This window comes from Schistocerca piceifrons, chromosome 10 (assembly GCF_021461385.2).
Source record: "Schistocerca piceifrons isolate TAMUIC-IGC-003096 chromosome 10, iqSchPice1.1, whole genome shotgun sequence".
In the NCBI taxonomy this organism is placed as follows: Eukaryota; Metazoa; Arthropoda; class Insecta; order Orthoptera; family Acrididae; genus Schistocerca; species Schistocerca piceifrons.
The window spans coordinates 121025921-121050306 of NC_060147.1; the positions used below are offsets into that span (position 1 = coordinate 121025921).

Below are 24386 nucleotides of genomic sequence, written 5' to 3' on the forward strand. Positions count from 1 at the left end.
CTACCGCTGAAACATCAATACTCTTTGGATCTAAGAAATTCTTCAAGATGGCCTCATCAGGTTAGTAGAGTTCGAATGAGTCACGTGAAGTGTAAAGAAGTGATCTGTGGGTGGTAATTACTAGATCCTGTGATAGGAATTACGTTTTTGAGCACCTTAAGCACAGATTGCGTGAAGGAAAATCTCAGATTCACAGTAGTAGCTATTGTTTTTGTATTAATTCGTTGCCACCTGGACGAAATTTTGTCATTCACCGCGTGGTCGCATATTGTTTCAAATGAGTACGAATTTTTTATTCATGTATTGAGTAAAATCACCCAAAAACCATAACATAGCAATTGCATAACAACAATGAAGTGTAGTAACTTTCATTTTGTTACATTTTATGCTATCTGTTCAGATTTAGGTAAATTTGAAGGGAAAATTGAGAATTAATTAGTTGTCGATAGGTGGTGTAAATTTTGCAGAGTTTTTTACTTTACTCAAAACTTTGGAGGATTATAATGGACGAACTGAATAGTCAATGAATTTAACTTTCTGCATAGGCTTCTTTTAGTGCGAAACAAATTCCTTCCTGTGTGGAGTGATAGTGCTGATGTCGGATTAATTACTTACTATGTTTTTGGAATTGCAGGTAAAAAAGGAAAAAAAACAAAAGGAAAGACTCTTCCTCTCAATGAATTTTTAGCCACTGGCCCAACACCAGGCGTTGCACCTGTTGTAACCCGTAAACTTGGCGGCAGCTGGGCGGATGATGTGGATGATGATGGTAAGTCATAATTTTCATATTATATATACGTAATATGAAATGAATGGTATCAGGAAAAAGTATTACATTGTGAATTTAGCAGTGGGTCCTTTGTAGTAACTGTACTTTAAAGAGGAAAGTGGTTGAAGCCGTTCAGAGTCCTTTCAGTACTGGTACCACTAATTTTAAGTTATTTGATTATTCGTTAAATTGGCTTTAACTCGTTACCAGTTTAATACATAATTAATAAAGTTCGGTAAATGATCGCTTTTCAAGCGTTTTATCTGTATTACCAGTGTTCCCATAGTATACTCAAAAGTTTCTGATTGATATTTGCCTATGATTGTTAATATTTGTACACAGATACTTTGAACTTGTTTGAACTAGTCATCATTATTTCAGGAATTAATCCCATGAGGCTCTAGTACTTAGTTTCATATCGAAAGTTGCATATTATGTTTTACTGGTTATGTTAATTGCCATGAATGTGGCCCAGAAGGGTAATGTATAACACAGGGTAGCAAAAGTTCAAACCTCCCAGAATGTATTACAGCATGGGTGTACCTATCACCCTTCGTGCAAGTTGAGACGATAAATGTCTTTATAGATTTGCAAACTATACTTCACATGCCCTTTTTACATAAAAATCTTTTAAGTGTTCTGTGTATGAACTACTGGGAAACATTAGGTTTATTTAAGCAGCTACCAGTGGGCTCTTGCTCTTGCAAAGAGCTAAAGTCACTATAAATAGTGCCTTTTATCATTCCTGGCTACTTGATGGTGGCTGTTGATTGTTTTATATTGCAAGAAGCAGCCAAAATCTCTGGTGCTCCCAATCTGAGAGATTTGTGCATGTGTATAGCTGTCTGAGAGATAGTGAGGATAGTTCCATGTGACCCATGTTTACATTTCGTTGTTTTGTGTGTACTTCATTTCCAGCTCTCACATCAAATGAGAACAAAATGGATTTCTGTTACTGCGAGCTGTAAAGCTAATTGAAATACATTCACATAATTGCAGAAAATTAATATAAATAACAGTTTCCTGATTTTATATCTGTGTTATTAGCAGTTGAAAGGTTATTGTCTTGCAGATCTTTAATAATTGTCTGAAACGAAGTGGCAGTTTTTCCCCCACTGAGCCAGTCAGTTTATTTTAAGGTTTCTCATTCCACACTGTTAGCCGATTCCAAGTTTGCTGAGTTTCAAGCACATGTTTTCATTTCCTCATATGTAAGGCATTAACATGTTACACCATAATAAAAAAGCAAACTTGAGAGAATACTCTGATAAAATTGGCAGTCTGAAACTTTCACCGAAAATCTTAATACTGCTTATTCAGTATAGATTGGAAATCCGAATTACGCATTTGTAGTGTGCTGATTTTTATGCACATGAGAGCTTGGTGTGAAGTCCAACTTAAAATGAACATACTTTGTAATAAAAAGATTTTTTTTAAGACCTGCAGATGATAGCAAATTCTGTTGAGGCTGGTTGTTAAAAAAGAAATATTTATGCGATCTTGGCTGTTGAATGTTTTTATCAAGTAAAACGGATCACTCCTTTGGTGTTCTCAGAATGAGAAAATTCAATGAGGCATGAAAATAGAGTGGACAGCTAGTGCCACAGGTGACCAAGGAACGACGTTCTAATGAGAAAAGGAAAAAGAAATGTCGACCAATATAAACACAGAACACATTGTTCGTAAGTCATTGTACCCACTCATGGTGCTGTAGTGTCTGTTTTCTGGAGCTTGAAAGTAGCTCTCTGGCAACTATTTAAACAAAACTGTTTAGTGCTGATCCAAATTTTTGTGAATAAATGCTTAAAATTGAAATTTTCCTCCAAGTGTTAATTATATAATTGCACCATTGGAATAAAAAGGAAAATCAGTGTTATTTGAATAGAAGTAAGCTTTCATGTTATGTAGATCGTCTACCTGATAGCTTGCTATGATGTAGAACTTCTCAGTTGGCAATTCTGTAGGAAAACAGCTTTATTCTAAAATATATCAGGTGGTTCCAAAGGTTGTGCATGAATTGAAGGGTCTGATAGACAGGTTGAAATAAAATTTTGGAGTAGGAGCTTTTGGTATTAGAAGTAATTTTGAGCAAGTGAGAGTTTTGGAATATCTGGAAGAACAAGCAAAATCAATGCATCTGTGCATTACGTTCAGCAAAGGTAATGCTAAGAGTTTTCTGTGTATGTACAACACTTTCTCATTCAAGTGTGTTCTGGATGTTATGTCCTTAAGGTCTTGTGTATAAGTTGCTGTGTACGTACACCTGCTTCCCATTCATGTGCTCTGAAGGGGACGTCAAATTACATGACCACCTTTCTCATTTTACCAGGCATCTTGATCTTTTTTTGGGAAATACCAAAAGCCTCATGTATGCAACAATAGTTCCCGATAAAGAAACTTCGCCGGGATGCTTGCAGCATCTGAGGTGGTCCGAGCAATGACTGGTGTACTTGGAAAGGTGCACCAATATTTTCTACAAAGACATTGTGCCTATATTTGAATGTGGTGGTCATCATTATTGGACTTATGTAAATAGTGTTCAGTAAACACTTCATTATCTTTGCCACACTTAGGCACATGTACACTGATTGTCCTTGTTGTTCCTGACATTCCAAAACTTTTGTTGGTACAAGATATTTCAAAGACTTCAAGTCCCTAATCCAAAGTTGCTGTATTTCAACCATTGTCATTCCTTTTGAATCAACCTGTGTAAATATGAAACCAAAAGAAAGTACAGGTGAAAAAGGAAAAAATATTTTAGAGCAAAACAAATTGTTGAAATTGGAATAGTGTGAAGCTTTTAAATGTTAGTGTCAGAAGTATCTTTTGGGTTATTGTTATGAATTATGCGTTTTAATCAGTATTTGAGGCCTCTGTAACTTGTTGAAAAGAGCTACCTCGCTGCGTGTCACAAATGGCGATAAACTATTTATTTTGTAGCTATAAAATGTTACATTCCAGATTTTATGCTGCGCGCGCGCACACACACACACACACACACACACACACACACACACACACACACACACACACACACACACACACCACACACGCGCGCGCGCGCGCGCGCGCGCGCACACTGAAATGTTGTTAGCAAACAGGAAAGTTGTATTTATGGTTATTTGTTTATGATTAGAATACTACTGTAGAATCTGAATTTGCACGAACAATATACAAGTTTCAAGGTCGGACATAGCAAACATGAAGGAAGAGATGGGGGGGGGGGGAGGTGGGAGGAATGAGAGATTGGGATGCATATCCAATTCCCATGCGTATTAAAAAAATGTCTTTCTCTTTTCTTTCTTTCCCATCGAAGCAGATTGAAGCACAGCAAAGTGTGGCCGGGTACAGCTAGTCTGTGTAATATTTTGAAACCATTTTCAAACTGTTTCTTTAATTAAGACTAATTTTGAGTGGGTGACCACATTTCAGATTCAAGTAGTCCTGCAGAAAAGCAAAGCAGTAATAAAGTGGCTTTCTTTGAGTGCTGTTCCTGCTTAAAATAGCATCAGCCTACTGTGAACCAAAATTCTAAAACTGACCCTCCTTATCAGTTACCAGTATATGGAGAACTACAGTTGAATATGAAATCTGAATTATAGACCAGCTTTAAAACTTTTAGGGACATTGAGGTACTGAGAGGGGTGTTGATTACATTAAGTGCAGTAGAAAGTGTTGGCCAACAAGAAATTAGGTAATTTCCAAGAATGATTGCCTCTTGAAGTCACGGGGTCCAAACAATACATATCGAACGTGTGATCCTAAATGGATCAGGCGACCTTGGTGGGGGACGTTATGATCAATTATTTGTGATTGTAATTTTTATGTTTTCCGTCGTTCCCTTAGTTGGTCTAAGTTACACACCTCCGCGAATTAATGGTAAAAAGAGAATTGTTCCCGTAGCATACACATCACATGGACTTTCACGTGACGACACCACCCACAGCGAGTGAGGTAAGTCATCTCCTTTGTAATTACAAGTATTTTTGTAATGCTCTTCTTTTGTCATTGCTGTAGTGATCACCGTAAACATACTCATAACGTCCGCCACCAGAGTCGCCTGATCGATTTAGGGTCGCACGTTCGATATGTATTGTTTGGGCCCCACAACTTCAAGAGGCAATCATTCTTGGAAATTACCAGAAATTGAACCCTCATATGAAAAACCGTATGTATTCCATTTGCCTGTGAGCTCTCCAATTTTTAAGTATTGTCAGAGTATTGGCATTTGTTATTTCCTTTGCGGAGCTCACAGTTAACCATATGAAATTTAATTTCTGCAACAACATACTAGAAACAGTTACCTGTTTCGTGTCTGCAGTGGATTTTTAAGTGTGGTTGTCGAGTAATGTTTCTCAGTTGTGCGAGAGATTGTTCAGAGTTGAATGTAAAAGTCAAAACTGTAGGCCAGTCACTTGAAATGGATCACCTCTCCCATTAGTTTAGAGTGTAATATTCATTGTGACAGACTAATGCGTAGTTGGAGGTTGAGGTTATATTGGACAGTGACAATTCAGTTGAGTTCGGGAAACCAACAAGTCTGAATCCAAAATGGTAATTGTGGTATCAGATTGATCTTTAACATAGCCTCAGGTCTAGATATTGAATATGCTTTGTTATGAATTTAGAAAATAGTATTTGAATTCAGAAAAGCTGTATTGGTAAGTATTTTGGAACATATTCGTGAATATGCCATGGATCTCTGTGATTACGAGGAAATGTTGTCTACTCCAGGAGCCTTGTTTCCACTCGGGTCTTTCAGTCTCTGCCAAGTTCTCGCAGTATCATGCTTACTTCTTCTTCTCTTTCTGTAATAGTGTTTCCCTTTCCCGTGTGTGTGTGTGTGTGTGTGTGTGTGTGTGTGTGTGTGTGTGTGTGTGTCCTTGCTTTCTATTTGGGCAGTTGCTTCTCTTCTCTCCAAAGGTCTCTCTAACTCTCCCATAGGCAGTATCCATAGTTCCCCTAATTGTGCATATTACTATGACCTTGCAGTTGTCCTCCAGACATTTTGCTTGTACTTCTACTAGCCCTTCTGTTTTTACCTGTGTTATCCTCTCCTGCCTTCACTGTTTCATCTCTCAATGTTACCATTATGGCGCTTGCTTTGAAATTTGAAAACCTCTCCATCTTTAAATTTATAAGTGCCTCATCTCCCTAATTTCCTATCTTTTTGCAATTTCTTCTGTTTTAATCTGCAGTATGTAATCAATAAATTATGGCCAGAGTACACATCTGCTCCTTAATGTTTAAAATCATGTTTTGGAATTCTCCCATACCATTATACAATCACTCAGAAACCCTCCAGTGTCTACAATTTTTCCTGCGCTTCATTTTCTGACTTCCAATCCCTCGTATCAGTTAACCCTTTATTCGGTGCACACAGAAATATTGTGAAGAATAGATAAAGTTGCTTAAAATAAATGTATACAGGTCGTGTGAACAGTGTTACATACAGTTTTCCAAAATACATTGCCTGCCTATAACTACCATTTCCAACGAAAGACACATGAATGCTACAATATAAATACTACAGTTTTCTTCCTGTGTTTTGAAAAACGAAGAATACCTCAGGACAGTTGCTTAATCCACAGTCTTTTATTGGATACACTACAGGTTTCAGAACAGTTACAGTTCCATCATATTGTGTGAACTGCAATAGTGAAAGCATTATGTTACATCTGAAAGGGAGGTATCCTCAAGTCTGGAATATCAGATAAGGAGCTTTGTGGCTAAAGTTTCAAAATTAAAAGAGAGAGTATAGGATGTTTGTTACAAATGAAATTGCTTAATCACTTGAGGTCAGCCTCACCCCAATGTTGTCATAGAACCAAAGCAGTAGCATACCTACATTTCTAGTTTCGTACTTATTATTAGGCCTACTCCTACGTATGCCTGTTTTATATTTTTGTTGATGCCCTCAGAAAGGTCTCTCCATTGTAGGCTACCAATTATTTCAACAGAACTACAAGTAGAAGAAAGCCATGCCAAAATGGTGGCTCTTTTCAAAACATATAAAAAAGACACTGCAGTGTTGTGTATAGAATAGATATGATACAGAGTTTTAATGACCTCTTGTACTGCAAGAGAACTTACTGGAAATACTTCTGTTCTAACAGATACAGACACTGGTCGGCGTGTGGTGCTCCCGACTGCACCTCGAGCTACATGGGGAACTGATGTGGATGACTCGATTGTACCCCGTGACCCACCGTATACGGCCTTCCTGAGCAATCTGCCATTTGAAACTGAGGAGGATGAACTATATAATGTCTTCAGGGATTTAAGGGTAACACTCTTTTCATTACTGGTATCATAACACATTTTCATAAGTGTTTAGACTAAGGGTTCTTCTTGTACTCTTATTGTGGGGTCTGAGTGACTTGCCTCTGCTTTCAAACTGTTTCCCCTCCCCCGCCCCCCCCCTCTACCCCGCTCCCTCTCCCTCCTCCCTGGGCCATAATCAAATAATTCCAGAAACTAGGAACAGGTTTTTCACTTGGAAATGTGTAGCTACCCTATATTATTGTGAATGAGCATAATTTAAGTGTATGTCCAATTCTGTGTGCTCTCTCTTCCTTTCTGGTACTAGTTTGAGATTGATTTCCCTCACCCCTCTATATTTGTAATTAATAATGGAGGTGAATGATGATTCATTTCACTGTTGAAAGATATATATAGATAAGAAGCTGTTTGTGCAAGTTGTGTTATAGAGAAACAAAGTACAGTTCTAATTGTAGAGGAAAAAATGAGGAGTTTACAAGTGGCAAAAACTACCAAATTTATAGGCTTCTGCAAATGATCAGTTTGTAAAAATTTCAGTGATTTGTCAAATTATTTGGCAGTGTGCAGCTTTGATTGATGTTTGTCAAATATATGCTGTGGTTGAGTGACATTTTGAATGATGACCAGCTTGACAAGACAACAGACGTTGTTGTTCTGCCACAACTGTTTTGTGAGACAGAGCTTTCGTTACAACTTATCTTATTATATTGTGAGTTTTCAGAACTGTGGAACCTACAATTGAGGTTAAAAATGGGAGACGAGTCGCAGTTACCAAAATGGTAGTGATGGTGTGTTTTTTCCAGCCAAATACTATGCAGGAAGGTATTTAAAAAAATATTCTATGCGCTAGCACAGGCATAAATGCAATAAAATAAAAATTGAAGCACTAGAGTTCTTCAACAGGTGATTTATAGAAGACCAATTGGAAGAGATTAGCTTTTGGCATATCTGTATCTTCTTTTCCATTGTGGGTTGATGTAATAATCAGGTTTGGAATGTAATATGTCCTGTAGCAGATTATTGTGGGTATTTTTTTTTCTAAATTTCAATCCTTCACTAAACCAGCATCCTGTTTTCTTTTTCTTCTTTATACACAGAGCTAAGGTTAGTGCATGAAATAGTTAATCTACATTGGTAGCCATACCCATTAGCCTCAAAACGTTTCACAACACGATACACACAATATGACAGCTTCAAAGATGACTTTGTTGGTACATCTGTACACTTGTTCGACAAACCTGTGGATAGGTTACACCAAATTTGACTAACAAATTTGATCATTTACAGAGACCATGTATGTTGATGATTGGTATAGTTCATGATGTACTGCCAAAAGTAGAAGCTGGACAGAAACATGAGATATGGAAGGATTTCCAAAGCAAAAAATCAGAAATGGCGGCCACGGTATTTTTATGTATCTTCCTATCACACAGCTTAAAATTACAAGTGAATCACTCCTTAAATGAACTAGATTAACTGAAATGGATGGATTGTTTTATATGATACTGATGAAGACGGAACAACGTGAAATTATATCATTAAAATTTTAGTGTGGTACAGTTTTTCATTAGTCACAACATGCTCATAAAATCATTCCATACCCTGTGCCAGTAACTACAGGGTGTGGTAGATAAGTAATGAGACTCAGTCTAGAAAAACAAATTTATTGATCCAATTTGTACAAAACGTTAATATTCTTCAAAGTACTCGCCTTGGGCGTCGACACAATGTTGCCAGCGCGTTTTCCAAGCTTCATAGGCCCCACTGTAGTCCGTTTGAGTTATCCCAGATAGTGCCTTCGTGACAGCACGTTGGATGTTCGGAATATCGTCGAAACAATGACCCTTCAGGCATCTTTTGACCTTCGGAAATAGGAAGAAATCAGGAGGACTCAAGTCAGGGCTGTATGGTGGCTGTGGCAAAACTCCAATTCGGGTCAAGTAGGAGGTCACGAGGAACGCTGTGTGCGCCGGAGCGTTGTCGTGGTGGAGACGCCAGCGTTGAGCAAGGTCCTGTCGCTTCCGTTTGACGGCTCTGTGCAATCGCTGAAGGACTTCTTTGTAGAATTCGGCATTGACAGTCTTCCCCTGAGGGACAAACTCTTTGTGAATTAACCCCCGCTTGTCGAAAAACACAATCAGCATTGTCTTGATGCGGGACTTTGACATTCTTGCTTTCTTCGGCCGCGGGGATGCTGGTGTGTGCCACTCCGAGCTCTGGGCTTTCGTCTCCGGGTCGTACTGGAATGTCCACGATTCATCGCCTGTTACTACGTTGTCTAAAAAGTGTGGATTATTTTCCAAATCATTCAACATCTCACGGCAAACGTCCACTCGTTGTTGCTTTTGTTCGGCGATGAGCACTCGGGGAACCAATTTTGCGCAAACTTTCCTCATCATCAAATCTTGCGTAACAATTTGGTGAACCGTAAATTTATTCACGGAGACCTCATCGGCGATCATTTTGAGACTTAAACGACAGTCGGAGTCCAGGAGTTCTTTCACTTTGGCCACCGTTTCATCCACACGACTCGTTGAAGGGCGTCCAGATCGTTCCATGTCTTCAATGGATTCCCTCCCGTTTTTGTATTCATTAAACCACCGGAACACTTGAGCTCTTGATAGGGAGTCTTCTTTGTAGGCCTCCGTAATCATAGCAAAAGTTTCCGAAGCAGTTTTGCCCAAGCGGAAGCAAAATTTGATTGCATACCGCTGTTCTATCAAGCGATCCATCTTCAGCGTTTTCACAAGTGTCACGGGCACACAAACAACGTAATACGCGAAGCTCGACCCTCACTGCACCAGAGCTCCGACGCGACTGCGAACTGATTCTATTGTTAGCTCAGATCCCCCACCACGTGACGTACAGGTGGAGACCGCCCTGCGAGCGACTGGGGCGCCGCGCGGCGGCCAGTCTCATTACTTATCTACCACACCCTGTAGATTTTATGAGTATGGGTAGCAAAATTTGTGTGACAATGAGAATAATATAAAGCTTAAGATTTATAAATCTGGTGTAATTAGGGGGCCCTGAATTGTCAGAAGTGGTCATATATTTAACATGATCATTTTACATTAAAGTGTAAAGTTGCTAGCAATAGAATGATCTTTTATTTCTTGTCTTAATGAACATAATATGGTCACTGAAAATAATTTCATATAAGTATTCCCTCATCTCGAATACGAAGATTGAAGTGAACTAATAAACATTCTGTGCAAGTAGGTATTTGGATTATTGCGGATTTCTAATGTTATCTTTTGTATTAGCATTTAATAGTATTTATCCCTGTTTGTGAAAACAAAATTTTCTTGAAGTGAAGTGTTAGTGACGACAATGTGCAGGAAAGCATCTTTAAAAAGTCCATGCTTGGATGTGTATCTCAAGGAATTTACAGTAGAGTGCAGCAACCATTACCTGCTTATATGTTCTGCACTAACTGCTATACTTACGGGTAGTCTGCTTACATAGTATGTATCGGAAAATGTGACACCTATTATTATGTTTAAAGCAGATATAAAATTGGTAGTCATGCCAAAGTGTTATGTTAAGTACTGAGAATTTGAGTGTGTTGTTTTTCAGACATCAGTACTTTTTGCAATTTTCATGTCTTTGTCCCCCTTACTGCTAAATAAGACACTTAGAAAAATAATTATTTCTGATATGTGTACTACTAACTGTCTGATGTGAAATTTAGGAGTGTGTGTTTGGAAGGGATGGTAGGGGTAATATTGTGATCCATATACATAATTGCAGATTTACTGTTTTATTTTTTCGTATGTAATCTGAGGTCTCTCTATAAATTCAGAGTAATCATCCTTTGTGAATGGAAAGTCCACAGTTCGTACCCTTTATACACTGCAAACAGGACATGTTCATTTTGGTAACAGTTGAGGATTTTATTTACAAGTAGTGTCTTAAGCACTTTGCTTGTGGGATTCTATATTTGATGAGTTCCTAAAGTTAACACAATTGTTCACAAAGTTATGTTATGGAATATGGCTCTATTTACTGAGGCTACTTAGTCCACTTTCAAGAATGTAGCCTATATGTGTTTTTAACTCATGATCTTAGCATGAGTGTCAGTGATTTGAGATTTTTATTATTGATGTTTCCATCCTGGAATAATCTCTGGGTTCTGGACTCATTCAAAACTAGCAGTTTATTTTGTAAAACCAAATACATGCAACCTACACTTAGAGCAGAGAGCATTACTGTGTTTCTATACTTCAAACTGTGGTCTTTAAGCACTGAACTAAGCAAATTCTGATAACATTCCTTCTCCACATAACAGTACAGTTTTTCATGACACCAATTATATATCGAGGTGGCAAGTAATTTGATGGTGATGCACACATATATAGATAGTGGTAGTATCGCATACACAAGTTATAAAAGGGTGGAGCTGTCAATTGTACTCAAGTCATTCATGTGAAAAGGTTTTCTACCCGATTATGGCTGCACAATGGGAATTCAAACTTCAAATGTAGAATGTTAGTCAGAGGTAGATGCATGGAACATTCCATTTCATAAATTGTTAGGGAATTCAATATTCAGAGAGCCACAGCATCAAGAGTGGGACAAGAAGACTAAATTTCAGGCATTACCTTTCACGATGGCCAATGCAGTGGCCGACGGCTTTCAGTTAACGACCAAGAGCACGAGAGTCTCTGTAGAGTTGTCAGTGCTAACAGATGAAGCAACACTGCATGAAATAAACACAGAAATCAATGTGGGATGTACGACAATCGTAACAATCAGTACAGGGCAGTGAAATTTGGTGTTAATGGGCTATGGCAGCGGGGGATCAATGGGAGTTCTTTTGCTGATAGTACAGCATAGCCTGCAGCACCTCACCTGGGCTCATCGTGACCTTACCATTTGGTTGATTGGCGACTCCATGGAGTGCTGTGCACAGTGACCATATATGTTAAATTAAAAAGAACAGCCTGCACTGGTAACACTTTCACAATTATGAATGGCTATAGAGGCACCATAGCTCAGTACCCCTGTAAGGAGCTTCCAACAACATGAGTCGATGCAGCTTTGAGTTGCTGCACTATGCTGGGCAAAAGGAGGCCCGACACAATTTGGGAGGTATCCCATGACTTCCGTAACCTCAGTTTATGAAGCTCTGCAGTATAATATATGCCTGAAAATTTCTTTCGTTGCGTTCATTTTCTGCATAGGCACCTTTTCTAATAGGTCTCTCTCTAGTTTTATTACTGATAGCCTTGCATTTGCAGCCAATATCGGCCTTCCTGTGTCACATAGTTCCAAATAATCGTGGCATCGTCATCCATTTGACACCTCCTCCTGGGAAAAGACAACTTCCAAACCTGTCTGTGCATTAAAGTGTATAGACATATGCATCCAAGTTTTCTAATGTCACCTACCCACCTTTCCTTCAGCGTTTCTTGAAATTTGGCAGAAACGGCATTTATCACCCATTTGCATGGCTAAGTGTTCCATACACTCGTCTTGTTCCTGATATATTAGTTTGATTTCTTGTCATGTCTAGTGTTTCCCTGCGTGCTGTGGTTTGATTTCTTGTCATGTCTAGGGTTTCCCTGCATGCTGCTCTCCATTTTGCATCTGAGACAGTTGGAATGTTTTGGAAAATCTTGATTGCTTGTGGTGGTTTTATGCAGTATGGTGTGTCAAAAGCATTGTACAACTCATAGTACAGAATGGGGCACCTGCCCTGTTTTCTTGGTGCATTTTTACAAAACAGAGTTTTCAGAGTGCGTGTGGGTAGTTGTACACTTTTATTTGGGTAAATGGTGTGCCTCAGGCTTGTGTCCTGAGCGTCACCCTCTTTGCTATCGCCATTGACCCTATTGTGGCCTGTCTCCTCACGGGCATCTCCGGCTCCCTTTTTGTCGATGATATTGCCACCTATTGCAGTTCTCCACGGACCTGTCTCACTGAGCTCTGTCTTCAGCACAGTCTTGATCGTCTTCACTCCTGAAGCATCGCCCATGGCTTTCGCTTTTCCACTGATAAAACTGTCTGTATGAATTTCTGGCGGCGCAAATGGTTTCTCCCACTAACTCTACATCTTGGGCCTGTTGCCCTTCTGTTTGTTGATACAACAAAATGCCTGGGGCTCATGCTCTCTTGGTCCTCCCATGTCTCTTACTTGGCATCCTGCTGTACACGGTCTCTCAGTGTGCTACGTGTCCTCAATGGTACTTCTTGGGGTGCTGATCGAACCACCCTCCTCTGTTTGTACTTGTCTCTTGTCTGTTCAAAAGTCGACTATAGGTGCTTTGTTTGTGCATCTGCATGCCCATCCCTTTTACGCCGTCTCAACACTATCCATCATCGTGGCATCTGGTGACGGGCGCTTTTACACCCGGTTGAGTGTCTGTATGCTGAAGCTGCTGAACTACAACTGTCCTACCATCGTGGCTTTCTCCTCAGCAGGTATGCATGCATGCTGTTCGTCTGCCATGCGTGGCCATGCTTCCTATGCTGCCTCCTTTGATGATTCCTTCGATCATCAGTATGGGGCTCGTCCCTCTTCTCTGTTCCCTCCTGGAGTCCACTTCTGCCACTTGCTACGGCGGCTTAACTTCACGCTACCTGCAACTTTCCTCGTGGGTGTGAACCCTTCAGCACCTTGGCATCGTGAAGTGGCCCGTGTTTCCTAAGGACACTACTCGAGCCTTGGTCTATAGCCTTCAGTTTCATGTTCTTCGCATGGAATTTAGCGATAGTACCTTTGTATACAGTGATGGCTCTCGGACTGACTGTAGGGTTGGGTGTGCGTTTGTCATTGGCACTCGTGTCTGTCAGTACCGGTTTCCGGCCCACCCCTCAGTATTTACAGCCGAGCTCTTCGCCTTGTACCAGGCCACGCAGTACATCCGGCGACGCAGCCTTCCCAATTGTGTCCTCTGCTCCGACTCACTCAGCGCCCTCCAAAGTCTCTGTACGCTGTTCATCCCTTAGTGCAGCAGGTACAGGAAAACTGTCACTTGCTCACTCTTTGTGGAGCCAGTGTCATGTTTCTGTGGGCCCCTGGTCGTGTCGGTCTGCCAGGAAACGAGGCTGCTGCAAGGCTGCAGTCCTCTTACCTCAGCCCGCAAGTACCTCTATTTCCTGCGATGATCTCTGCGTTGCCGTCTGTCAGGAAGTGGTGTCCCTTTTGGCATTGCCAATGGTCCTCACTTCACGGGGATAAGCTTCGGCATATTAAGCCTCTCCCGGCGCCTTGGACGACCTCCTCTCAGCCCCCCGCTGAGAGGAGATTATTTTAACTTGGCTGCATATTGGGCACTGTCTTTTTAGCCATCGTCATTTGCTCAAAGGCGCTGCCCCGTACTTCGTATGCATTGCGCCCAAATTTTAACTGTCCGCCACTACCAGCTGGAATGCCTTGTTTTTACTAATTTACGCTCCATCATGGGTTTAACATCTGATTTATCAGCTGTTTTAGCAAATGATGCGCAGGCTATCACCCTCGGTTTACTTTTTATCTGCCGAAGCAATATGGTAAATGCCATTTAATTTTTGGTTTTCGATCTCCATTTTTATGGTGTTTTTTAAGCCCTTTTTCCTCGTGCCTTGTTTAGATGTCTCCTATTCTTTCCATTGGGACTGACATATAGCCGTGTCTCTGTGTTTGCGTTTTATAATTTTGACTTGGGCGCGTATGACCTCAGTTGTTTTTGGCGCCCTAGAACAAAACAAGAGTACAGAATTAACCTTTCGCCGCTACAGATGTCCTCTTTGCATTTCCCACTAAGGCAGCTTTTGTTACAGGTGTACTGCTCACCAAATGCTGGTGCTCATGAAGAGAGACGGCATTCCAGCCTATATCAAATACTTGTCATCTGGTTTTCCTATATGGTGCAAAAATTTGATACTTGTCCACCTTAAAGGCTAATATATTCACTTGATCGAGAACTGAATTTCTTTTTGTTTTTGCTCATGCTTACTTTGCTGTCACATCTCGTAAACAATTCAAGTTATTGAAATGAGATATTTTGCAAATGGTAGCACAAAGTGAGGTATATGTTGTGTGATAAATACTTGAAACTCTTTTATTCACCAAGATGTGGAAGTAACTATAGTCTGCAGCAGTGAGAGGTCGGCAGCTCAGGACGCATTCAGATGTCCATAGCACAGTCGGAATATCAAAGCAATGTGCGTACACATGTCCACAACACCTGGGGAATAGTGTAGCAGGATGCGTGTCCAGTCTGCAGCAGCGACAGGGTTAAGATTGAGATGCATCCATTTTATTTCCATAGATTTTTGTCTCTTATTTGTCAATTTTATTCCCAGTTTCCACTTAGTACCTTCCATTTGTGAAGAAATCGCTAAACACTTGTGACTGAACGAAAATATTTTACATTTAACAACATGAGGAAAAGATAGATTGCTACTCACCGTAAAGATGACACGCTGAGTTGCGGACAGGCACAAAGAAAAGACACTTACACGTTAGCTTCTTTTGGTAAGAGTATGCAGAAAATGAAACGCGCACACACACACACACACACACACACACACACACACACACACACACACCTGCTGTCTCCGGCAGCTTGGATCAGAATACTGGGTGTACTGATTCTTGTCTGAGCTGCCGGACTAGCGGTCATGTGTGCATAAGGCATGCTTGCTTGCGTGAGTGTGTGTGTGTGTGTTTCCTTTTCTGTCGAAGGCTTTATCCAAATGCTAATGTTGAGTCTGTCTACAGTACAATGTGTCACCTTTACAGTGAGTTGCAATCTATCTTTTCCTTATATTGTTGATGATCCAACCTAGATTTTCCATTGTTTAATATGTTACATTCAATAGTGGTTATATTTCCCCAGGTTCACAGCGTTCGGCTGCCCGGCGGAGATCGCGGGAAGCGAGGCTGTGGGTATGTGGAATTCGAGGACCGTGGCAGCCTCATCTCCGCCCTGGCGATGATTGACACGCAGCTGAAAGGCAGAAATATACGTATCGCTGTAGCGGACAACGTTTCAGATGACAGGCGGCGGGGCATGAGGGATCGGGAGAGGGGGCTTGACCCCGACCGCAGCAGTGCGGGCGACTGGAGGTCAGGCCCACGCGATGAGCCTCCGCCGCGGGACTCGTGGGATGGTTGGTATTTCCCACTCTCTGCGTTAATCAAGCTATACATCAGAAAGTTCCCTTTGTAAATGTGTGTAATGTATTTTATATTGCTTATTTTGGCAAGTGTGTAAGGCAGTTAGCTTGCGACAAGTGCTGACATATATTGCCTTAAATGTTTTCATTGTGCTTAGTCATAAGAATTAACAAGGCTGTATGTTATTGGACGAGAAGTTTATTGTTCCATTAAGTTTCGGGTGTGCAGGCGCCAGAAATCTTGTGAGATTTCTTGCGGCTGCACACCCGAAACTTAATGGAACAGTCTTTGCGCCGCCAATATCTGAAGATTCACGCAAAGTTTATTCTTTGTGTTTGACTAGTTCTGATATACATCTCATTTTCAAGTGCCCCATTCCTAAAGTGCAAATCAAGCAGGTTTTCTTAACCATTGAGCAGACATGCTGTTTTTCATAAGAGGAGTGGCTGCATGGTGTACTTTGTACGCATGTAAATAATAGCTGTCTTTATGTTATCAAGGTAAACATGTATGAACAGAATTGCAATTTCATCTTATTTCACTTAAACAACAATAAAATATACTTACACTGTATGAGCTACTGTCCTGTTTAATTAAACAATAATAATGAAATAAACTCTTGTTACCACCGACAGGTGTTGCCCCACAGTAACGACCCACTGGAAACATTAAACAGCGCAGTTGCATCAGATCCAAGCCACCTGCTTATTCGAGTACTAATTATTTTGTAGTCCACTGCCTCATTATAGGATTGTTCTGCTAGCTCATAAGCTGGGTCATTTTCTTGCATGGATTGTAGATGTTTTACCAGCTAGCTCACTTTTTATTTTGTATTACTACTACTCATTTGGACATATGACAACACAGTTTATCACGGTATTAGCTGAAGCAATAATGAAGGAATGGATATGGGCTACCAATTGTGAAATGACAATGGAACAGTCCAAAACAATTTTATTTGTGGTTGACACACTTCATGCATTGACGCACCAACTCGAGGTTTAACAGGCCTGTCATTAATTGTAAAATTGTGTACTATAAAATACAGCCTTGCAGGAAAAATTTAAATTTAAGTAGTTTGTGGTGTCTGTAAATCAGGGGTTCCAAAATGTTTCCTGTGATGGAACTTTTTGTAAATACTGATACTTTGATGGAACACCTAGTTTATTTCGAAGGTTAATAAAGTTTAAACAATTAGTACAGTTGTTTTATTCAGTGACTAATTCAGTTTTAAATCACAGCTAATAAAATTAAATAAAAATTAGTATCATCAAAATAGTGGGGGGGGGGGGGGTGCCTGTAGAAACATCTTGTTATTTTTCACGGAGCACTTATTCACTGCCCATGAAACACAATTTGGGAATCCCTGCTATGAAAGTGTGAAACAGTGAACTAACCCTTTCTGCTAGTTTTACGTGGGTACGGAGGAAGAAAGAAAATGGTTACGCCTTCCTTCGATCGTGTATTTCATAACTCCTGTGATGCATTTTTTGTGGATATTTTAGTGTTCAGTTTCAGTACTATTACAGAGCAATATTTTATGTTCTTTAACTTCTTATTATGGAAAATCTATTTTCTTGTTAAGTCTTGTCCATTTACATATATTTCAGTAACAGTTGTCTTTCAGGTCAGAGGAGAGGCTTTGGCGACCGCTTCGGTGATAGAGATCGGGGCGGTTTCGGGTCTCGCGAAAGATTTGGAGACCGGGGTGGTTTCCCTTCATCTGGAGGCGGGCGGTTCGAAGACAGAGACCGTAGAAGCTTTGGACCCCGAGGCTTCGACGAGAGAGATGGCCCGCGCAGAGATGACTTCCCATCAGGTTAGTTCAACGGCATTATAGTGGTCCGTGTTATACTTTTGCGGCATCAATTAACAAACGCTTTTAAGATTTATGGACGTTAGGAACAAGTTTTTCTCGGTATTGTGATTGCTAGCGTGAAAGTTCTGGCAAGTTGTTTCTGTAGTGTGTGGACAAATGAATTGTATTTACAGTTCACACGGTCGATTGACAATCTTCTCAAAGATGCACATCTCGTCTATTCAATCATTGAATAATATACTCTTTATCTTGTTGCCACAGTTGGTGTTGTATAGGCTGCACTTATTACTGAGAGGCAGCCTGTGTCAATTATGGGAAGGAGGAAGGAGGTGGATGGTAGGTGGTTCGAAATGAGTTATCTACAGGAAACTCTTTGTGAATTCTGATCTGAGATGACTATTTGTGTATTCTGAAATGGAATGATTAGTATTGGTGCAGGATGTCGTCTGCCATGCACTGTATGGTGGCTTGTGGAGTGTGTATGTAGATACAGATTACAGAATATGGAACAGCTTATCCAGGCTGGACTGTTAATGGATCCGCCAGTGTTAGTGAAATATGGGAATAGGATGGGGAGAGAAAGGTGGTTCACATTTGAATTAGCTGGCGGCCAGTCGGAGAGAGCAGACGCTGAGGCAGGTGACACAAGGCTGTCTGCTTCATCTGAAACCTCATAAATGAGGTCTTCTGCTCTGTGCCAAAGCTGGAAGTTGAGAGACAGGGACTTCACTGGCTTCTGCCCCCAGGAAGTGGCCAGGAGGAACTCTGGGTCGTCTTTCTCTTTTGCCTCTCTAGTGGCTAGGCCACGATATGGACACTTTCAGTGCATTCAGTGGCTTTTACTGTAAAGAACTGCTACTATACTTATGGGACAGGTTGGTTGGCCACATGGTCACTGCAAGAACTTGGGCTATGTTCTAAGCCTGTAGCTACATGTATGAAAAAAAAATTTAATGTAGAAATGAATTATGCCCGATAACCCAGGCATCCAGTATAGTGTCTTACTGTGAACAATTGAATAATGTGGTCATAGTCACCATCAATGGCTGTGTCAGATGTGCAGTTGCTGTGGCAGCTAAACGATGCTACTTTGGTGGCTGTACCAAATACTTGTCTGCCATACTGTTTGAGCAATAAGAAGTTTTTTGTCTTAAAGACCATTGCAGATTTCCTCTCTACCCCCTCTCTGTTGTCAGATGCAGCCATCAAAACAAGAAAAGGAATTGTCATTCAGTACCAGTCATCATTACTTGGTTCCAGTCAACTGATTTGTAGAAAACGAGTTGTAGCATGTCAGCTGGTGAAACCTCTTCCATAATAAGCTAAATTGCCTTGCCTACTGCAGTGATTTATTGTGCTATCAATGATGAATGAAGAGGTATGAATGATTTAAGCATATAAGCCACAAGAAGTAAATTTTACAGGAGGGCAAAATAAAGATTTAGAAAAACCAATAAATGAAATTAATAGGTATTAATGATTTAGAATATGCATACATTACTGCGCCATCTGTTGAAAAAGCAGTAAACCATTTCACCAGTAGATGCACTAGCTATACTCAGTTGATTTATAGAGAAATCTCCTTTTCAAGGCAGTGAGACGTCTTCAAATATTAAATTTGGATTGCCAACCTGTCAAACAAATACAGCTCTGTAGTATTTGTACTGTATTTAATTTATGAATGAAAAATTCAAAATTGTGACTGTACCTCTATAAGAGCATCCACAGTGTTGTGCTTTCCATGTACAGATACATTGTTCTGCCAAGTGATGACAAAAGAATCAACTAACATTCGGTTTCATAGTTCGGCTTCAGCTCCCAGAGACTGACTGTCTGTGTGTGTGTGTGTGTGTGTGTGTGTGTGTGTGTGTGTCAGCCAGCCAGCCAGCCAGCCAGTCATTTATTTTTTTTTACAAAGGCCTTGTTGGCCAAAAGTTTATTTTGCGACAGTCTTTTTGTTGCGCCTTGAAACTATGCTTTTCATAATATCGTTACATTCCACCCTGGATTTTCCATCGTTAAATTTATATCCATTTACATTACACCTAATGCACTATCAAGAAATGTTTCTGTCACAGAAAGTAAATATGCAGGTATTACTTAGTTTTTCTAATAGAACATATTTAATAGTGACTTAATGCTTTTTTTTTTTCCTTCCAGAAAATATCATAAGCAATTATGCATCAAATTGTGTAGTCAGTTATCTTCCTTAACAACATGAACTCTTGTTCTGTTAATGGCTGCGTGAGCATGGTCACTAGGTTATTTTCTCTCTTGTTTCTTGCTACATAATTGTACACTTCAGTTGAAGTGTGTAGTGACTTTGTTTGCCATCCCTTAATATTCTCTCTGTGGTTATTGACTTGTCAGAATTTACTGTCCAGTTACCATGTACAGTGATGGTGCTCATTTATAGTGGGGCATGTCCTATAGCTGGCAACATTTCAAGACATAATGTTGCACTTTAGTACGGTGACTGCCATAAGAAACTCATTCTTAGAATGATTACCACTTAATGCCATGGGTATGATCCTTCCCCAAAGCACTCAGCTGCGGTACATAGCAAGCTGGTTTGTCGGGTGGAAGGATAGTAAACAGTCAGATTACGGGTACGGTCACAAAGTTCTTTGCTTTGTGTGCCTCTTAAAATTCTGACACACTTCACTCGACTTAAAATATGCTAAGCTGAGTTGAACAGTCAACTATTTGTAATAAATGGAATTTACTGTATTTCAAAGGCATCTACTATGATGTGCAGTGTAAGTATAACTTTGTTTAAAAATTGTGCCAAGTCTCTCTACATGTTATGATTGGTACATCACTGATTTAGTGTCCTGGTTGCTAATCTTAGAAATAGAATTTGTACGTTTTTCTCTAATGTTATTTGGTATATTGTGAAAGTCTCCTTGAAATACGTATGCTAGACCACAGTGAAACGTGTTTTGAAAAGAGAGCCACAATGTTTGCTAATATTGTTACAGTTTATAAGGAACTTGGTGTAAGTTCATGGGCAAAATATTGGTTGCCCACTTAAAAAGAGCATACTAATTACTTTGGAGTACAGTTGTGATAGGGTGGCTATTATTCTTCATGTACATAAATGCTCTGATGGGCAATGTGAGCAGCAATCTCTGCCTGTTTTCTGCTGATGCTGTGGTGTACAGTAAGTTGGCATTGTTGAGTGAGTGTAGGAGGACGCAAGTGACTTAATAATCATGTCAATTAAATATCTGTGTAACACTGCAAAGCGATATGAAATGGCACTGGCATGTAAGGCTTCTAGTGGGGAAGGCAAATTGCTGATTTGGTTTATTCAGAGAGTTTTATGAAAGTGTTTTTCGTCTGTCAAGGGAACTGCATGCAGGACACTAGTACAACCTTTTCGTGAGTGCTGATAGTGTGTTTGGGATCCACACCAGGTCAGATTAAAGGGAGACATTGAAGCAATTCAGGTGGGCTACTAGATTCTAGATTTGTTACTGGTGAGTTTGATCAAATAAGAGTATTACGGAGGTGCTTTGGGAAATCGAGCGGAAATCCCTGGAGGAAGGACGCAGCTCTTTTCAAGGAACGCTATTGAAAAAAAGTAGAGAACCAGCACTTGAAACTGACTGCAGATTAATCCTTCCTACAACTGCCAATGTACATTTCGCTTAAGGACCATGAAGACAGAATGCGAGAAATCCTTTTCATAATTCTGTCATTGTTTCATTCTGGATTTTACATTGTTGGGCCATAATATTATGGCACTTATGGTCCATAGGAATGTGCGGCAGTTGTTGTATTACGTCATACTAGTTAAGATGATTTTTCTGTGTTGTATGTACAGTGAAGCACCGCCATTACACTTTTCAAGGGTCTTCAAAAAATTGTATAAAATGTGAGAAATAACTTTTTAAGCTGTAAGAGTTACTTGTGGTATAACCCCCGTGTTTTTTCAACCTTTATGTATGAACATATGAGCATAAAAGGCATCAGAAGACTGGTCAGGGACTTGCTTTATTATCTAATACAGGTTTATTATCTAGTAAAAAGTAGCAACATTTGACTCAATTTCATATGTCATAATCAATGTTTTTGAAAGCTTGCAGCTGTCATTCATTATTTAAATAATGAAATACTGTGCTAGTTAAGTATTTTTTTCATGGTTAGTACAATGCGTTTTGAGATTTTTGTCATTGTCAAGTGCAAATATGTAAGAGGGTAATCCCAAAAGTAAGGTCTCCTTTTTTTTTTATAAGTACATAGACCTGCTTATTTCTACAACGGTTTACATCAGTTTACAGCTTGAACATTTAGCTATTTTTCGACGTAATCACTATTTCTGTCTATGCATTTTTGTAGACGCTGTGGCAGTTTTTGTATGCCCATGTCATACCAGCTCGCCGCCATGCTGTTAAGAAAGTTATGAATCTCTTCTTTCACCTCGTTGGAGCTGGATTGCTGGGACCACAATTAACGCTGACAGGTACTGTGAGACTCTGAAAAAACTCAAATGGGCAATTCAGAACCGGAGAATACGAATGTTGAGCAAGGGCATACACATTCTCCATGACAGCCCTTGTCCACATATTGCTCGGCAAACCGTTGCTCCTGCAACAGTTTACAGTGGAACATAATCACCCACCCACCCTATAGTCCTGACTTTGTGCCCAGTGACTCAGCTGTTCCCTAGGTTAAAAGATCATTTGGCCGGAAAGTGGATTCAGCTCCGGCGACGAGGTGAAAGAAGAATTTCATAACTTTCTGAGCATCATGGCGGTGAGCTGGTATGACATGGGCATACGAAAACTGCCACATCTACAAAAATGCATTGACAGAAATGGTGATTATGTCGAAAAATAGCTAAATGTTCAAGCTGTAAACTGATGTAAAACATTCTAGCAATAAAATGGTCTATGTACTTATAAAAAAAAATAGGAAACCTTACTTTTGGTATTGCCCTCGTACGTAAGTATTTTGTGTGGTGTTTGATGTGTTATTCTGTGTCTCTTGCACTGTAGTCACCTTTTTTGGGTTATCAGGTACTGTGCCTCCTCAGTTATGTGGAAAACCCAAACACGTTAACTATCACTCACATTGTTTGTGTAACATCACAAAAAATACATACATGAATATTGCCACTTGACAGCGAGACTAATTTCTAGAAAGCCGTTTTGCTCAGCATGGAAAAAAAATTATGTTTAAAGTAAAAACATTTGAGCAACACAACATGAATGATTGTATAAACTAGAATTACAAGTGGCCAAACGCGGAAACACACTAAATATGGCTTAACAAAGGTGTCACAATGATCACAACAATCAAGCAGTTCAAATCTGCTGAGTAGAGTGCCCTGGTGTCAAGTAACTTAACCATGTAATATTTGAAAACACTATTGGACAGCCAACATCATCCTAGCATAATTTTTTCTCCATGAACTTTTGTCTGTAATGTGTAAATTGTGGGAAAATTATAAATATGTTGATGCAAAATAGGGTGCAAATTAACATTGTGGGCACAGAAATTTGACAGGAATGATAAGAAATGTCTTAAACAGTGGGAAAATGTTAATTCTGGGATTGTAAAAGGGGGGGGGGCGTTATACTGTATTTTTATGGTTCCTATGAATGTCTTTGAAGTCAGCAGACTTTATAGTTTCTAAATGGCAGTAGTGGTATCGCTGAAAAATTCGTCATATTGTGTGCTTTTGATTTTTTGTTCAAAAAGTGAAGTGAAGTGAAGATGAGAAATGTGTGGAGCAGATTATTTACAAGTTCTTGGCAAATCAACAGATCTTGGAAATAAAGCGTTTGATGCTCATTCATATTGCACACCATCTGAAAATGATAGTAATTCTAGACTTCTTGAAGGTGAACTTGCTGCCCTACATTCATCATATTGTTTTCACAGATTTTGTAGTTATGAGGGATTCTATTGCAGGTACATCAGGAAAGGAGTCAAAGTGTGAGTGAATGAAATTTTTAACTGAGTATGTCTCAATGTTTCATGCAGGTGAGCCATCACAGAGGCCACGGCTGAACTTGCAACCCCCGCACAAAACCTCTGGAGGAAGTCGCCGCTCCCATTGCGAAACCTCCCGAGCCAGCACCGGCTAACTGGCGCGAAGGCTGCCTCGGTATTTGGTGGGGCTAAGCCCGTGGATACGGCAGCCCGAGAGCGGGAAATAGAAGAGCGTCTGGCTCTGCGAACGTGGAATGTTGGGAGTCGGGTGCTGGCGGACCCCCAAGTAACAGCAAGGGACTCCCGTGGTCGCGAAAGGGACTGGGATCGAGACCGGGACAGGTAAGAAGTTTCAAATTGCAAGGAAACACTTGTATGTTAATTTATTTGTGGGCACACAGATTCTCTTTCTTCCCACGCCACTTCTTCAAATCAGTTGTGAACTGCACTGTTTACACACACAC

General features: G+C 40.2%; 1 protein-coding gene across 2 annotated transcripts; it reads left to right on the forward strand.

The window, feature by feature from the left end:
* The first annotated feature begins 29 nt into the window (after positions 1-29).
* On the forward strand, positions 30-24218 carry LOC124718809 (eukaryotic translation initiation factor 4B-like). Of its 2 annotated transcripts, none has more exons than XM_047244427.1 (6): positions 30-60; positions 635-769; positions 6886-7055; positions 15880-16153; positions 17788-17979; positions 23974-24218. In XM_047244427.1, exons 1-6 carry the CDS (start codon positions 48-50, stop codon positions 24075-24077), a joined length of 888 nt encoding a protein of 295 aa, XP_047100383.1. In that variant the 5' UTR covers positions 30-47; the 3' UTR covers positions 24078-24218. The 2 variants fall into 2 exon arrangements, with proteins under 2 accessions (XP_047100383.1, XP_047100384.1); XM_047244428.1 differs by lacking the exon at positions 30-60 and adding an exon at positions 67-281.
* Positions 24219-24386: the final 168 nt, after the last annotated feature.

Bases quoted from the DNA above. Each gene is read 5' to 3' on its own strand.
- LOC124718809 (XM_047244427.1), top strand. The intron at 770-6,885 runs GTAAGTCATAAT...CTGTTCTAACAG, and splicing joins GGATGATGTGGATGATGATG to ATACAGACACTGGTCGGCGT. The intron at 17,980-23,973 runs GTTAGTTCAACG...TGTTTCATGCAG, and splicing joins CAGAGATGACTTCCCATCAG to GTGAGCCATCACAGAGGCCA.